Genomic DNA, 17,440 nt, shown 5'->3' on the forward strand with positions numbered 1-17,440 from the left:
TGGAAAATCTTCAAGAAAGGCTGTGATATATTAGAATATTAACATCATCATCGTTTTTTTTTTTTTTTTCAATATTAGTTTTTATCAAGTACTAAATAAGATAACTGGGGTGATACGATGATACCTAAATATCATGAAACAATGATGTCATATCTCACATATTTTTCCTTAATGCATTCTTAATTCATCTCTATCTTTCTCCTTTCATGTATCCCTTTTTCTTCTTAATTATTTTCCCGCACTTTTTCAAGTTTTCTCGCATCCTCCCTCTAACGTTTTCCATTTTCCATTTCCTATTTCCATCTCTTGGATTTGAAGATGTTTGATTTATCGCTATATGCAGTCACTGACTTTGGTAACAATTTTTCTGTGTTTTCTATTGCCTTTTATAATTATGTTATGTTTGGCTACAAAATGGTAGAGAAAAATTGGATGCTCTGGTGAAAGGGCTCAAACTCTAAACATACAGTATCAGGAAAAAACAATAAGGTATTTTTTGGGCAATTCTGGCAGAACTCAACAAATGACGTTTTACTGCAATTTTTGTTGTGATGAGACAAGGTCCTTTTTCATGGCTTCTGAGAAGTACACCAAGTTGAAGCAAGTCAACATTCTCATCACACTATGACAATAAGGTAAGTGTTATAGAAACCTTTTCTTCTTCTAAAGTGAGGCTTAAGAAGGCCTCCACGATGTCTGGAGTAATGCTGGATAGACCCAGCAACTGCTTAACGTAGGTTGTGTTCCCAAATACTTCATCCAGGGTTGGCAAAGTCAAGGTTTGTCCTATCAAATAAAAAAGATAGCTGTTAGCAGCACCATATCTCATGAATATGTGCAAAATTATCAGCATATATAATAAACTTGGCTATTAATTCACATTGCACAGTAATTCATAAAAACAATGAAGGACATAAGCTTGTTTGGGCAGTGTACCAATAATTTGTGTCTTGGTTATTATCTTTGAATATTTAAAAGAGAATTGAAAGCATAATCCTATAAGACATAAAGTTTAGCGATGACAGTTTGTAAAGGTTTGAAGACATCATAACCATTGAAGTAAATCTACATTCAAAGGCGGATGGTACCAACTCTTAATCGCTGATATCTATTTTAAGAACAGCAATTACGAGTGAGTCACGCATTCAGAACATAACATCTTAATCAATTTTTGTTTAAGTTTTCAAGCTCCAGCTGTAGCAAAATGTAATCCAAAATGGCTGTCCTCAAAGACATAAATATTCATAACTCAATAACATATCCACAATGGCTGTCTTCAAATACATAAATATTCATAACTCATTAACATATCCACAATGGCTGTCTTCAAAGACATAAATATTCATAACTCATTAACATATCCACAATGGCTGTCTTCAAATACATAAATATTCATAACTCAACAACATATCCACAATGTCTGTCTTCTAATACATAAATATTCATTAACTCATTAACATTCCTAGCTCATGAATATTTACAAGATGTACCTTCAAGTCGATTGGCCCAGTCTATGACTATCTGGTTGATCAGATCCATTGCTTGCAAGGAAGAGGTTAGTTCAAGGTACCAGGTCTCATTCTGATATATCGCCAGCTGTTCCTCGATGCTTCTGATCAGACCTGCCAGGTCATCTGGGGTCGTCATATTCAGACCGCTGATTGGCACACCGTTGCCATTGACCAGTGAGGACCACTGCTGGAGGACCGCCTCTAGCTCTGTGACAGTCTCGGTCCACCATATGGGATCGACTCCGATGATCGGTGGATTTGTTATCAGTCCTGCGACGGCCTCGTTGATCTTCTGACTGAGCAGGTAGGACGCAGTCCAGTTGTACGGCCCTGAGGATGCATTGTTGTATAAGATTCTTGTGAACTGAAAAAAAAAAAAATAGTAAAAGAAATAAAACATTTTGTAAGTTAAGGAAATCAGATGGCGAGGATTCCAGCATATGTCGTCCAGAACATCACAACACTTCTGATTATTTGAATAATCAATGCTGTCCAATCCTGAAAAGAACGAAATGAACAAACAAGGTTTTCATCCATGTATGGAGACCGACGCGAGTCGGTAACTCCTGTTGTGTATTGGTCTTGTATCATCGTATTCTGTTCCAAATTGAATCTGAAGGGTTAACGCTACTTCAAGTATTGAATTGTCTCCCATTTTATAAAAAAATATAAAAAAAAAGTTTCTTGAACCAGCAAGTCAATTATGCAAGATATTTCTAGGTTACAATTTTGTTCAAGCTGTCTCTAGTTTGTATATTGCGCCATTGCCAGACACAACATGCGATGGCACCTGCCATCACGGCGTGGCATATGCCACATACTGGAAGATGAACATTCACAAATGTCATGAAAACAATGATGATATAAGAATTACCTCGGAAAGTATTTCATTGAGGTTGAATATGTCAAAGAGTTCTTTGTCCACAGCGGTGATGTTCACAGAACAAACGGCGTAGGCCACAGCATGGATGTCTGATGTACTGTCGGGGGGTAGCTCAAAGAAAGCGGTGAAGTTACCATAGGCACAGAGGGTGGCGATGGGGTTAGGCATGCCCCAAAATACATTCCACTGGGGAGAAAAGGGTGACAGTTTTGGAAAAGGTTATCATACATGAGGACATATGTCTTGGTAAACCATGGCATTTATAGCATAAATTTAACAAGAAGTGAATAGTGTGGACATATAGTCACTGTTGTAAACATATCATTATGTGAGTCAAAAACCTCAGTCAACAACTGGAATCTAGTTGACAAATATTGCTACCAATAATTCGATCGACAATTCATACATCTAGCCCCGTTGTAACAGATCATTATGTGAGTCAACAACGTCAGTTCAGCAACTGGAATCTGGTCAACAAATATTGCTACGAATAATTTGATCAACCATTCATGAATATAGCCCTGTTGTAACAGATCATTATGTGAGTCAACAACGTCAGTTCAACAACTGGAATCTAGTCAACAAATATTGGTAGGAATAATTCCATTGACCATTCATAGATCTAGCCTCGTTATAAACATATCATTATATGAGTCAACAACCTCAGTTCAACAACTGGAATATAGTCAACAAATATTGGTAGGAATAATTCCATTGACCATTCATGCATATAGTCACTGTTGTAGCAGATCATTATGTGAGTCAACAACCTCAGTCAACAACTGGAATCTAGTTGACAAATATTGCTACAAACAATTTGATTGACCCATGAATGTAATGACTCATTAATAACTAGCGTGAATATGCATTAACAGAGAGACTAAGATGATGAGTCTTTCTTCATTATTACAAGATATACCACTACATTATGATTATGGTATGAACTGACATTGGAACATTTACAATTTTTTTGAGAAAAAGGAAAAAGATTTCATGAACTGACAATGTTTTGCATCAGATGATATTAATTATTGCCTTTCAGAAATTGACATATTACAGACCAATTCTCCGAATTTTTCTGGAATATTCAGCCTTTATTTGCATGACATTATCTCTACCATGTTGTGGTCATTATAAACTATGATCAGGGATTTATTTACCTTGTCCGTTTGTAGAGAGAGAGTTAGGAATGCATCCACAATGTCTGGTGCGACGTCGGATAATGCCAACAGATCTCTGATGTAAGTAGTGTTCTCAAAAATCTCCTCGAGTCGAGGGAGGGTCAGAGTCTGACCTAAAGAGGATCAAACAAGTTTTGATGTTAACCAACTTAGAACTTTCACCAACCAAAGTGATGCTTAGGTGTAATATGCAGGACATATGCGTTAATGACTACCGATGCTACAGAAACAAAATAGTAGACTGAACACAGAGAGGTTGGTTAAATCCCTCCTAATTCATGAAATATGGCAGTTCAAAGTATTTATATGTCGCTTGCAATTCTTGACGATAAATAGTCATAGATCATGAAATAAATCAACTGATTAGCATGTTAATTTGCAGACAATCATCATGGATAGGCTTATGTTTCAAGCAGTGTTAGTGCTTAAATGTTAAAAATGGGGGGATTTTCCATTTTTGCAGCACTAATGAAGCCAGTGTTTTCTGTTGGAAAGATTTGACCAATCACATTACTCCTTACAAAACTCAAAAAAACTTTATAACATGTTATTGGCAAGTTTTGTAACTGCAGAAACGGTGCAAGTTGAGGGAAGTACCGATAAATGTTGCGTGAAAGCCCCCCCCCCAGAGAAAATACTTTGAGGAGAGTGAAGTAAAGGATCATCATTGTCATCATCTTCACTTCCTCTCCTCTGCATTTTTTATACCCAACAGTTTTTTTGTCGGTTCTGCTTTATCCTCAGACTTCTACCGAACAGTATTTCACGGCTAAATGGAAAAGTTTTGCAAAGAGGTAAGTTGGAAAACCAGTAATATCTAAAAAGCTTAGAATTAACATAGGCTCAAAGTGTAAATATTTCATCAAATTTGGCCGAGTGAGAAATTGAATTTTAAATTTAAATTTTCCAACCTTGTAGGCGTGTCGTCCACTCTGCAGCCAAGGTGTTTACATAGTCCATCAACCGCATATTTCTGACCATCTCTTGATACCAGGTTTCATTTTCAAAATTGGCGAGTTGTCCCTCAAGCATTCCTAAAAGACTGTTGAATGTTGATTTAAAAAAAGACCAACAAAATATATGTAAGTCTTGTGCTTTGTTAGTATTATCTTCTGTTTCACTGTCAAGGTTAAACTTGTTTGTTGTTTTTCATTTGAGTTCAAATGCAACTTAAGGTTCTTAAACTTTTGACAAGTATTAAGTAATGTATGGTCAACAATTCAATTTACTTTGAATCCAATCTGATTTTCAATCATTTGCATAAAACAACACAGAAAATGTGTGAAATAACATAAAGTTATGTATGTAACAATAGATAAAATACACAGTATGGCAAGCAGGCAATGAGCCAAAGAAAAAAAATTATTTGAGGAAACTTCTGGGGATGTATAGCAAAAAAAACTTAACTTTTGAAGAAACCCATAGCAATTGAAATTACAAGGGAAAAAAATAGATGAAACACAAATCAAAAGTAAGAGATGAGAGGTTTGTCAAAGAACCCCAACAGATGTAATGATCCCCCTCCCCCAACCATACCATGAACCCCATTGGTGCAATCAACCGGACAATTATGTTCCACAGATAACAGGTGGCACTCAAACATTACATCCATTGTCACTGAAGATCAACTGAACTGCATTCACTGTAGCCAACCTTCCTTTCCGTAATCTAGATAACCAACATGTAGACAATACTACGTAATTAATATGCAGTGGTGAATATTGAAAATTAACAACAATCATATTACACAAAAAAAGAGGGAAAAAAACAGACGGTTCAACACCTCAGGCATTCCACGACTCTTACCTTGAGATGTCACCGATTGCAGTCGCCGGATTCATGAGGTTGTTCATTTCTTTCTGCCAGAGCGCTAGAACCACATTGAGTTCCATCCTGGTTTGGCGCCACAATTCTTCGTCGATGGTGATCGCGGGAGGATTGCGGACGAGTTCCTCGATGACGGCCTCCAGTTGAGCATCTCGCAGGAACACGGCGGTGAAGTCAACTGGAGGAAGGCTGGAATTGTCCGCCAAGATTCTGGCGATCTAGACGAGAGAGATAATCAAACTTGAGAGTGTTTTTTCTAATTAAGTTACACCTTACAGGTAGATTGAAATACTCAGACTGGACTCGTTGGAGGTCATGTGATCATCTTACTGCTCAATGAATATCCAATCTGTACAGGATTTATCCATTGAGGGTAGAAAAGGAACAAAAAATAGAAGACATTTCTCAAGAAGGTCCTGCTGCAAATATTCTTCCGAAGACATCTCAGGCAAGAAGAATTCTCACTTGGATAAAAGGCAGGGCCAAGGGTAGAATGCCTCTTCCCCCCTCCCTCCCCACCCATATTATGCCAAACAGCCTCCTGAGTAGTCCCTAAGAAAGTTATGACTAGAGATGTTCACTGATGATGAGTAATGTCCAGTCAATAAACCACTCTCAGACACAATTTTGTTGGTTTCAAAGCAATATATAAATGGTATAATAATAACACTACACATGGAAACATATCTAGCTGCAGGATAGAATTGTACTGCACATCAAAAGGCATATAGTAGCTGATATATCAGAAAACACCAAATGGATGCTGGGAATCCACCAGAAAGAACAATTGTGAACCTGTGTGGGACCTCTAATAACAGAAAGTTGCTCCTTTATCTAAGATACTGTAATTTCACCCTTGCTTGCCACAATTTTTCATCAGAGGAAATCACACACAAGATAAGAATTCATCAAGGACAGACAATGCTAAGGCAGAAAGAGAACAAATTGTTCATTTTGCTCCTTAGAAAAACTTCCGATTACTGCTGGATCCAGCTATTAACACAATTGTCAACACACGATGATCTCAAAAATGTCATTCTCAAGAAAGACATTTTCTAACATCAGAGGTAACATCTATTTTTGTCCTTAGAAGAAGAAACAAAAAACCTTACAGATCATTCACACTTTTTCACATCTGAAGAAGAATTCCTGCATTACGGTTAAAGGCATTGAAGACTCGCCCCAAACCGGGTGCTGCCCTGTGTGAAAGTTAACTTTCCCTTGCTTGCAAGTGAAGTTCTGCTCTTGTCGCTACAAAATGCAGACAGTAACAAAACGTGACACCTTGTTATCTTTAGCTGGACCTGAGATGTCCATCGCTGTATCATTTGTACACTGTGCGTGCTGTGGGTATTGACCGCAGCTGTATGTACTGACTGTACACTAGTGTATAATTACAGACGGTAGCAAGCTGTGTCCGTATTTTCTGGGATCGATGGTGGTGTCTAACACTTCTGTTACACCTCATTTGAAACTAGGTCAGATTACCGGCATTTAATAGACGTTTCTTTTTTTACGTCGAGTATAACAACAGAACATCTTACCTCGTTTTGAATTTGGCTTATCCCCAAGTACCGATCCAGCTCCATGAATAGGGCTGATTGGTTCAGGCCACAGATCCTGGTCTCCAACGCTGCCACATCGGTCGTGGAGTTCTCTGGAACTTCAAAGAAGTACTGAAATGTTCCTGATGCGCAGGCTGTTGCAAAGGGGTTTGGTGAGCTAAAGAACTGAGTCGACTGGAAGTAGTAACGGTGTTAAACAAAAACAATTTAAAAAACCATAAGACATCATCAATGACTAATTAATTGACTTAATTAAGTCTTTCATTTGACCTCAAATGTCTTATTGGTGAGAAAGTTGTGAATTCAATTCAATTAGTTGTCCCATAACATCATCCACAATGAACAAAGTTGCCAGATTTGTACACTATAAAGTTTTGCAGCAAATCATTTGGAAGAAGTAGCAGAATTTCAACATGTGACCAACCCCCCCCCCCCCACCCTGCTCTCTTCACCATACCCTGGTCACATAGACCAATCTACAGGACCTCATTAAGAATCACCACAAAATAACAAGACTCTAAATTGGAAAAATAAAAGTCGGATTACAAACCTTCTCTTGGTCGGAGGACAAGGACAGAAGGACATCGACCATCTCGGGGATGACTTCTCGAAATGTCAACGCTTCTTGCAAAGTTGGCAGGCCCTGGAGACTCTCGTCCAATGTCTCATAGGAAATGTTCTTCCCTGGAGAGGAGCGAATAGATTGAACAATTACAGTGACTGTCACCGCTAGATGAATCAATGTTATATATGCAGATTGGAAATACTTGCCTATATTTAGGTTAATTAATTCAATTAACTGATTCTAAAAGCCAGAGGGCTAATTGTAGAGAAGAGTTAAATAAAAGTTGTTTTCTCCAATGACAGAACTGAGAGAAAAGAGTTGCACTATAATGATGCTGAAAGTATTAGTCTTTGGGTTCCAAACTATAAAATACATCTGGGCTCTTTGGGCTGGGTTAGTTCGATAACATCCTTGGGTTGATAAAGATAAATCCCATTGCGTAAAGTTAAAATCTATCGTTCTAATTCGTAACTTTAAAACACAAATGCTTGAGATGCACAAAATTCCTGTAAAATATACCTTTAGGATTAACATTGTTTTGGACTTAGGCAGACCTCTACTCACAGCTGATTTTTATAATTGTTGTTGATAAATTCTGCGATTCTAGTTTGAGTTTCATGTCCCTTAATAATGTAATTCACTAGATTCAATATTCTGTGTTCTTTGTAAATAAATTCAAGTAAAACCTAGTTTTGGTATATTAATTTGCAATAGTTCTATTTGCATGTAATAAATACCACTATCAAAAAAAGATTCTGGGTGATAAAATATCACAAATTCAGTAATAACCTAAAACTTAATTTTAATTGCCTTCCACTTGATGATATATCATTTAGAGTGCCTAACTTTGATCAAAGCTCGTTAATTATGTTCTTATTATATCAATATCTAAGACTTCACCAATGAAAGCGACAGTTTTTCCTGATATTTCTTTGTACCTACCTTGAAGGTCGGTCAGGGTTTCTATGAGGATAGAGACGATATAATCCTCAAGCCTGATCTGAATCAGCCAAGACTGGAATCCTGGATCATCCTTTAGAGCTTCCTGGAGGAAATTAAAGAGCATCTCCATGCCAAAGTCATTCCTGAGATTTAATAAAAGAGGACACATGGATAAAGGATGTATTCATGCATATAGGTGGTACTTAATACCATGGTTCATAGATGGTATTCAATATCTCCATGGGGCATATATGGTACACAATATCATGCATAGGTGGTACTATCTACAATGCATAAGATGGTACCATTCATAGGTGGTACTTAAAACCATGGCTCATAGATGGTATTCAATATCTCCATGGTGCATATATGGTACACAATATCATGCATAGGTGGTACTATCTACAATGCATTAGATGGTACCATTCATAGGTGGTACTTAAAACCATGGTTCATAGATGGTATTCAATATCTCCATGGTGCATAGGTGGTACACAATATCATGCATAGGCGGTACTATCTACAATGCATTAGATGGTACCATTCATAGGTGGTACTTAAAACCATGGTTCATAGATGCTATTCAATATCTCCATGGTGCATAGGTGGTACACAATATCATGCATAGGTGGTACTATCTACAATGCATTAGATGGTACCATTCATAGGTGGTACTTAAAACCATGGTTCATAGATGGTATTCAATATCTCCATGGTGCATAGGTGGTACACAATATCATGCATAGGCGGTACTATCTACAATGCATTAGATGGTACCATTCATAGGTGGTACTTAAAACCATGGTTCATAGATGGTATTCAATATCTCCATGGTGCATAGGTGGTACACAATATCATGCATAGGTGGTACTATCTACTATGCATTAGGAATTAGAAATTCCCACAATGACCATCAAAGTTAACAAAGAGTGCATTTCAAGACTTACTGTCAGCGTAATTAGTTAAGCACTACTATGCAGTAAAAAATTCAGCTCTTGAACCCCCAAAAAAAACCCCCAAAAATCGACTACACCCTACCAGAAATAACCAAAAAGGCATGTTTCACTTCTTTACTTTCCTTTTTCCTTTTCTTTCTTAAGACATCACCAACGGAATCAATATTGTAAACCAACCTACCAAACATAACGGCTACACAGAAATTGTCTGAATTAGTTTATACCCGACCAGCCAGATAGAAGATACTTACATATTTTCCTGCAGGGTTTTGTTGTAAGTGGCCTCCAAAGATATAAATACCGCCTCCCACTTGAGAGCGTTACTATTGATCCATACCTCATCAAATCGGATAAAGTCTGGAGGTACTTGAGATAGAGTGATGATGTTTTCAATGAATTCCTCGACCACGGCCATGGACTCCGCGATATCGGTTTCGACCTGAGCCTGTGGCGAGATGACGAGATATACATAATAATAATTTATTTTATAAAGCGTTAAGTCCACAAAAGTGCTCTAAAATGCTATGTAACAGTAAATAAAAAAATATATGACACAAAATATGTAGTAAAACTGCAGAATAAAATACAAAATAAATGAGTATGAAGAATAAAAAACATGCACGTTTGAGTTTGTTGGAGTGATGCACATGAATGGAATTGAATGCACAGTTTATATATTGCAGTAATGCTGTCTAAATAGGTAGGTTTTCAGCTTTGACTTGAATGTTGTAAGACTAGAAACAGTTCTGAGTTCAGCTGGCAGCTGGCAGCTCATTCCAGAGGCGTGGCCCAGCCTCGCAAAAAGCTCTGTTCCCATAGCTGTTGTCTTGGTGATCGGCACTTCCGATGACGAGAAATACATTCACTGACGCTGGTTAAAGCTAACTCTTTTAGGCTGGTCTTCATATTTATAACTCAGAGCATTTTACTGTTATTATATTACCCTTCTCCTTACCCTAGCTTCACCTTTACAATCTGTCAGCTAGTAGCACAGACGGGAAGTTCTCCTACATCACACTTCCAAGAAAGATTACTAACAGTTTCTATTAACAAGATTAGTTAACAGTTTCTATTTACATGCCATCAACGTAATAATATCCTTTTACAACTTCTTAAGTCCCAGTAGATCACTTACACTTTCACCTCCCACAGTAACTCTCTACAACAGACAACCCTACATCTGTGTGTGCACCTAATATCAGACCTCTCCACTAATAAAGTAACCTTTGGTATGATGTCATTGCCAATGATGTCATAGTGTTGTCATTTCATAGTTCATAACTTAACCTCTGTTTAGGTAGAAAGGTAAATAAATATGTGGACAGAGTAACTTCCTGTCCCATCCTCTGTAATCCGTGTCCGCAAGTATATAAGATGAAACTTTCACCTTTCAATTGCATGCAGTGTGATTCAACCTGCAGGAGCTGTGCGTGGCTCGTTCCCCCCCCCCCCACCCACCCACCCCGACACAGTCTTTGTATCCAGTAAATATCTAGCCAGATGAAGATCTAATATACCGTTTAATTCAACTATTTTTTCGTGTCCTCATTTCCCGTTCCCACGACGCTGTGACAATATGAACATGGGCTTACAAGTGGTTATCCTACCTGCTCATCTGATTATTAAAATACCCCCGGATGGCCGACTCTTGTATTATCGCAACCACAAACGTCTCTATCGACGTCTTGTTTTTGTGCAAAAGAATAATCAAATTTTAAAGGAAGGCCACTGTGACAGTAACAACTAACAATACCAAGGCTTGTGTTTATACACTGTGGTTAGTAACAGTTCAAGGCTAGTTTTCAAATCTTTAATGTCACATCACCTGATTATATACAAGTCAAAGAGTCAAAATGAACCTACATTGTACAAAAACACTGGTTTTTGTTAGACACGAAACTTCCCAAACCCCTTTCTGACGAATCTCGCCTATGTCAAGATTTATTGCAAGGGATCTTTGCATCTGAATTGAGAAATGGTTCAAGTTTGACATCCTTCCTTCGACTAGTTGCTAGGTAAATTTATTCAACAGCTATCGTAGCACAGAAACTCTTCCCACCATTACACACACAAAGCCATATCAAGACGACCACAATTACCAAATGAATTAAAAGTTTAAAGTTATACCCTGCAGAGAAAGAAGAGTGAGATGGATAAATGTCAGAATATGAATAATTATACCTTTTCCACAATCTTTCCGACCTCTCTCATCACTTCTATTCCGATCGCTGTCTCATTGAAAGAACAAATCACTACGTGTGCTGCGGTCAGATTCACTTCGGGTGGCACCACCAGTAAACTGTCCAAACTGGAAACATTTCCACAGATTGCTCCGAGCACATCGCCACCCATCGCCATCGCCAGCAGCTGGGAGGGAAAGAAGAAATCAATTGACACCAGGATATCTTGCAAAATTGGGAGAAAAGATCCAAGAAACTGCACGCAAAGACACTCGACAGGCAAACGATTTGCCTTATTAAAGGCATTGAAGACTCGCCCCAAACTGCGCGCCACGCTCTGAAAAAGTTAACTTTCTGTTGCTTGCAAGTGAAGTTTTCTGCTTGTCGCTACAAAATGCAGACAGTAATGAAACGTGATACCTTGTCATCTTTAGATGGACATGAGATGTCCATCGCTGTATCGTTTGTACACCGTGCTGTGGGTATTGACCGCAGCTGTATGTAATGACTGTACACTAGTGTCTAATTACCGACGGTAGCAAGCTGTGTGTGTACTTTCTGGGAATCGATGGTGGTGTCTAACACTCTGTTACACCTCATTCGAAACTAGGTCAGATTACCGGCATTAGACGTTTCTTTTTGCGCGAGTCTTCACACCCTTTAATTGGATACAATTCATGTTACTGGTAAAGTGGCCAACACAATCCAGCAAGTTGTGAAGAAAAATGGTAGTGTTGGTAATCTTCCATGTTCTCTCACGAATGAGAATTCTTGGGATGGCCCTCGACTTATCTTACTTGTTTGTTATCTCGGACGTTGTGATAAATGACAAAAACCTTATCAGGTTCATTGAGAAATTAGAATGAGTTTTGGACAATGCTTCAAGTAAGCAGGTACAAATGAATTGGATAGCTAAAAAGTAAAAATTTAAAAATGCATATAGCACTGTAGCTTTTCAAACAGTCACAGAAGAGCAGAAAATTTGTGTTTATTTTGGATATTGTAAGACAAATGAAGAAAAAAAAAAGAAGTTGTCAGGTTGATTGAAGGGTTGGAATAAGTGTTTTGTTTTTAAGGAAGCATGTATAAATAAAGTGGAAAGCTGGAAGCTGGAAAGTGGAATAAAGTGGAAAATACAAAAACCGTGTCCTTAAGAGCAGAAAGTCTATTTTAAGGTAAACCAATTCCTCTTACTTGTTCCTGGTTGACTAATGCCTGCAGTTGAAGTACATTGATATCCACACCATAGTATATGCTGTTGGAGACGTACTCGGCCAGGTTGGCTGGTAATATGTCGGCAAAGGTGATGTTTTGTCCTGTGAGAAACAAAAAGCATACATTTACAAAACTGAAGCATAATGAAAACAAATGCTCTAGAATAATAATTGGATTAACCTGTAAATGCTCCCACTGCTGTTGAAAAATCTCAAGCGAGTGTTTAGATTACAAATTATTCAATATTAATTACCATAAAAAACTTGCAAGAAACAATATCTGTGTTATGAAAGGTCACATCCCCAAACCACCACCATCCCCCCCCCCCCCTGCCTTTTGATGTACTTATGTTTCACAACTGCAGTCATCAATCTGACAACACCATTATAGAATTGCTATGGATAATTGTTTCATTCAAAGGCTTAAATTGCATCTAATTAGCAAGTTGTTAACCATTTCAATAGAAAACAGTTTGTGTCCCACAACTTCATTGTACTATTTCCCTTGGTTTGCAAACCACATATTGTTAATTTAATCATTCCTGATGCAATTTTTGTTGACTAAAGTAACACATCGTTTTCTGTGCTTTTTGTTTGTTTTTTGTTTTGCCTTTACTGGTTCATTTTGGGTACCAGCAGTCCAAAGCACATTAAACAGTCATATAAAGCATCTTGCAAATATCTACCAGAGTTTTTATTCTATTGTACCACACAAGGGGTGACAGAAAGGTATATTTACATTACACCCTGTGACTTATTTATGTAATAAACACAATTTAATCTTCCTTCAATAGGAAAAGTCAGATATTTTGTTTACCATAATAGAGAAAACTAAGTTTTCTTTGAGGAAATCAAACTAAATCTAATAAAAGCTTTAATTAAAGAGGCCACACTTGCGAATTTCTACGACTTCCACAAACCACCTCGGTGTATAATGGAATACCAAAGCGCTATAGGATTAAAAAACTCCATTAGGGAAAGATATATGCTTTTCTTTAATGAAATTTCAATTTTTTTATATTAAAAAGTAGACTGATTTCAGACTAACCTGGTAGGACTTTCAGAATGTCGTTGGCATAGCTAAGTGAAGCAATCGCTGTCTGTACTGCCATCCTCACATCTTCTGCCCACGTCACATTGGCCATGTCTTCCATCATCAGCTCATTTAAGTATTGCAGAAGGCTACGACCAAGGAACGAAACATAAAACACCCGTTTGCAGATTCAAGTACATTTCAAAATTATGAAATATGAAAATGCCAGGAATGACCTGTATTAATATGAAAACCGACCTCTATTATCGCCATCTTGGGATATATGGATGTTATACCTCAGTCATTATTCATTATTGTACATACAGCGCTGGAATTATCACCCATCAGCTTAAAAGTATTTTGTACATCTGAGTTAGATTCAAATAAAAGTATACAGCCAATGAGAGATGGGCACAACCACACTGAGAGTGAAGCACATTAAAGTTGCCTAGCAACTAATATCTTATCATTTGAAACACATGTTATCTACAGTTTAAGGAATTAACAAACTTTGTTATCATGGCAAAGATAGGGTTAATACTCAATTATCACATATTGGTTTTTATATATTGTTTCTTTTTATAGTGTTTTGTTGTAAATTGTTATTTTATACTTTTTTTATATTGTTTTTTGTGTATTTTCACATATTGTTTTTATATATTGTTTTTTTTTAAGTGTATTGTTGTATATTGTTTTTTCATATATTGTTTTTCATATATTGTTTTTTGTATACTTTCACATATTGTTCTTTTCTCATCTTACTAATCTCCGATGCTGACAGTTTAAAAAAGAATGTTAAGAAAGTATCTAGTCAACAAAATGTGTGTAGAACTGGACAGCATCGTTAATTACTCACTCACTCATTCTGCGTTTGGTGAAAATCTATAGAAAACTACTCCAGATATTAATATGATTTTTGGTTAAGAATATAGTTTTGAAAATCCCTTTACACAAATACAAATTACAAAATTTGAAAGTTACACAGCGTTGCATATAAGTCATTCCACCGTTTTTTTTTTCCCTACAATCAATCAATCAATCAATCAATCAGAAGACATTTATATAGCGCCAAAGTCAACATAAATTGTTCAAAGGCGCTATTAGCCTTGGTCATTGGTAACTTGTCACACCCACACACCAAAGTGTGCGCAATTCAATCAATCTCTCCAGGGGCACCACAGTGCACCACAACCACGTGTCCCCCGGGGGACTTCCCATAGGGTGCAGCCAGAAACCGGCGCACGCAACTATATTTACAAGTTACCTCGCAAGTCCCCATTTATACACCTGGGTGAAGTGAGGCAATGGAGATAAAGTGCCTTGCCCAAGGACACAACGCAATGATCTGGCCAGGGCTCGAACCTGTAATCCTTAGATCACCAGTCCACTGCCTTAACCACTTGACCACAACGCCCTCCCACAAACATAGACGTTGAATTTTGCAACGTTATTGGTCACAAGCTTCCAACATTTTATATATTAATCAAGTGCAAGAACAAAATGCTACGAGAGGTATTTCTATTTTTTTAAATTTATTTAAACTTTATTTTAAGAGGGTAGCTCGTTTAGCAATAGCTTATCTTCCACGAGGCCCTCTAATAAGACATATAATCATATAAAATGTATGAAAATTTAAGAGGTCATAAATACAAAATATCCAAAAAAAATAAGATGTTACCTCATTGCTTAATTCAATAGTTAAAATGTGTACAGAGCAAAGAAAATTAAGAAATTTGGAAAAAAATAAAAGTGTGTGAATGACGTGTCCTAACGATGACTTTTGAATGTTGACACTTTCTTAGCACTCACCTTTCCAGGTCTTGGAGACGTGCAGGGTCGGTCTGGTAGCTGTTATAATTAATTAAGACTTGAAGCAAGTCTGCCTTTGTATCGTTCAGCCACAATTGACTGACTTCTATCTCGATCGGTGTCTGGATAAAGTCTTGAATTGCCCGGTTTAATTCCTCTTGATGAATGGTGTAGGCGGTCAAATTGAATCCAGACGGCACAGGCGGGTTGCCAAGACGATACAACTAAAATGGAGTGAAATAAGTCAAATCATTGAATTATTATTTTTCGATACATTCAAAACATGTATAACGTTTTGAAAATTGTAGTCAATTTCAAACGTTTGGGCAGAATTGGATACTACTACACAACATTTGTACAGAACGATACAAAAGATACATATTTAATTTTTAATTTAATTTTGTTTACTGGACTTTCAAAATGGTTTTGGATATGTTAGAAATGGTATGAGGAGGTACATTTGTAATGCGTCTTGGATCTTTCAGTACAAATTAGTATAAATTTGTACTATTAACCTATTTGTATTATAAACTAATTTGTACTCGTAACTATAACTAGTACATATAACTTACACTTCCAAAAAAAAGAAAAAAAAAAAAATTTCGCAACTACTTTTGGTATTTTAAGTGTTTTAGCAATGTATCAGTATAAACAAAGTTAAGTCAAATTATCGCATACATTCTTCTCTGTATTTTTGGCCACCAATTAAATTTGAAGAATAAACCTGCTTCGAGTCAACTTACATTCTGGACCGCAGGCAAGCTGCTCGCTTCTGCTGCGATGGCAAGAAGATCAACATCACACATCACAGACTGTAGACCCGCAAGGTCAACACCGGCAGAAAAAGACGAATTGAGGAAGTCCAGGGAAGTGTTGGAGCAGAAGATGGACCGAACATCGGGGGATGAAAATAACTGCATCACCTGCAAGGATATGAAAAAAAGACTTTTCTAAATTATTAAACGTTCAATGGAATGTGTACCGAAAATTTGTAAACAGATATTGAAAAGAGCGAGGAACGATTTGGTCTAGAAGAATGTCACAGGATGAGAATAACTGCAACGCCTGCAAGGATAGGAAAATGCTTTTCTAAATTATTAAACGTCTAATGGATCATTTATAAACAGATATTCTAAAGAGCAAGGAAAGACTTTGTCTAGAACAGCATTCAGCTGCCGATGGAATCCCAAGGTCGAGGTCTGAATCCTGTTCTAGACAAAAGATTTATTTCCTCTGTAAAAATAAGAACAAAATGGATGATATGAAATAACAAATCCAGATGCCTCGTTATCTTTTCTGTTTCTTTCAGCTTTCCATCTTAATGCATTATTATAAAAAATGTCTATAAAAATTGTCTACAAAACTTGAAAAATTGATATTAGTTTGGAATGTTACAAATGTATCTATTTAAATTGGAAGCATTCAAATTTCCTTCCTAACTCTTTTCCAACTATTTACTTAAATTGGTGAACACTGAAATATTGTATGAATTTATTACATAATTAACAAAACCAAATTGATTCCATAGTTACATCTTTATCTAAATTGATTACACTGAATTGCTTCTCTGATCTCCCTCCCACATTGTTTCATTTAATTATATTTTAATTGGTCTCCTCATTAATAACCCTAGCTTGTCACCTTCTGTTCATCATTAAGGACACCCAGCATGACCTGGACTACATCGTTTAATTCATCATTTCATTATATTTTAATTGGTCTCCACATTAATAGCCCTAGCTTGTCACCTTCTGCTCATCATTAAGGACACCCA

General features: G+C 37.0%; 1 protein-coding gene across 2 annotated transcripts in view; it reads right to left on the reverse strand.

The window, feature by feature from the left end:
- LOC139973228 (uncharacterized) overlaps positions 1–17,440 on the reverse strand; it is a 127,150-nt gene that overhangs the window by 60,434 nt on the left and 49,276 nt on the right. For both annotated transcript variants that reach the window (XM_071979763.1, XM_071979762.1), the window contains exons 26-40: positions 16,410–16,589; positions 15,667–15,890; positions 13,873–14,006; positions 12,805–12,926; positions 11,612–11,797; positions 9,682–9,875; positions 8,475–8,617; positions 7,518–7,651; positions 6,947–7,141; positions 5,382–5,620; positions 4,487–4,617; positions 3,555–3,688; positions 2,386–2,580; positions 1,491–1,875; positions 653–786 (exon numbers count right to left, since the gene is read on the reverse strand). In XM_071979763.1, the coding sequence (XP_071835864.1) occupies positions 653–786; positions 1,491–1,875; positions 2,386–2,580; positions 3,555–3,688; positions 4,487–4,617; positions 5,382–5,620; positions 6,947–7,141; positions 7,518–7,651; positions 8,475–8,617; positions 9,682–9,875; positions 11,612–11,797; positions 12,805–12,926; positions 13,873–14,006; positions 15,667–15,890; positions 16,410–16,589 (2,730 nt within the window). The remainder of the gene's footprint in view (positions 1–652; positions 787–1,490; positions 1,876–2,385; positions 2,581–3,554; positions 3,689–4,486; positions 4,618–5,381; positions 5,621–6,946; positions 7,142–7,517; positions 7,652–8,474; positions 8,618–9,681; positions 9,876–11,611; positions 11,798–12,804; positions 12,927–13,872; positions 14,007–15,666; positions 15,891–16,409; positions 16,590–17,440) is intronic.

This window comes from Apostichopus japonicus, chromosome 9 (assembly GCF_037975245.1).
Source record: "Apostichopus japonicus isolate 1M-3 chromosome 9, ASM3797524v1, whole genome shotgun sequence".
NCBI lineage: Eukaryota > Metazoa > Echinodermata > Holothuroidea > Aspidochirotida > Stichopodidae > Apostichopus > Apostichopus japonicus.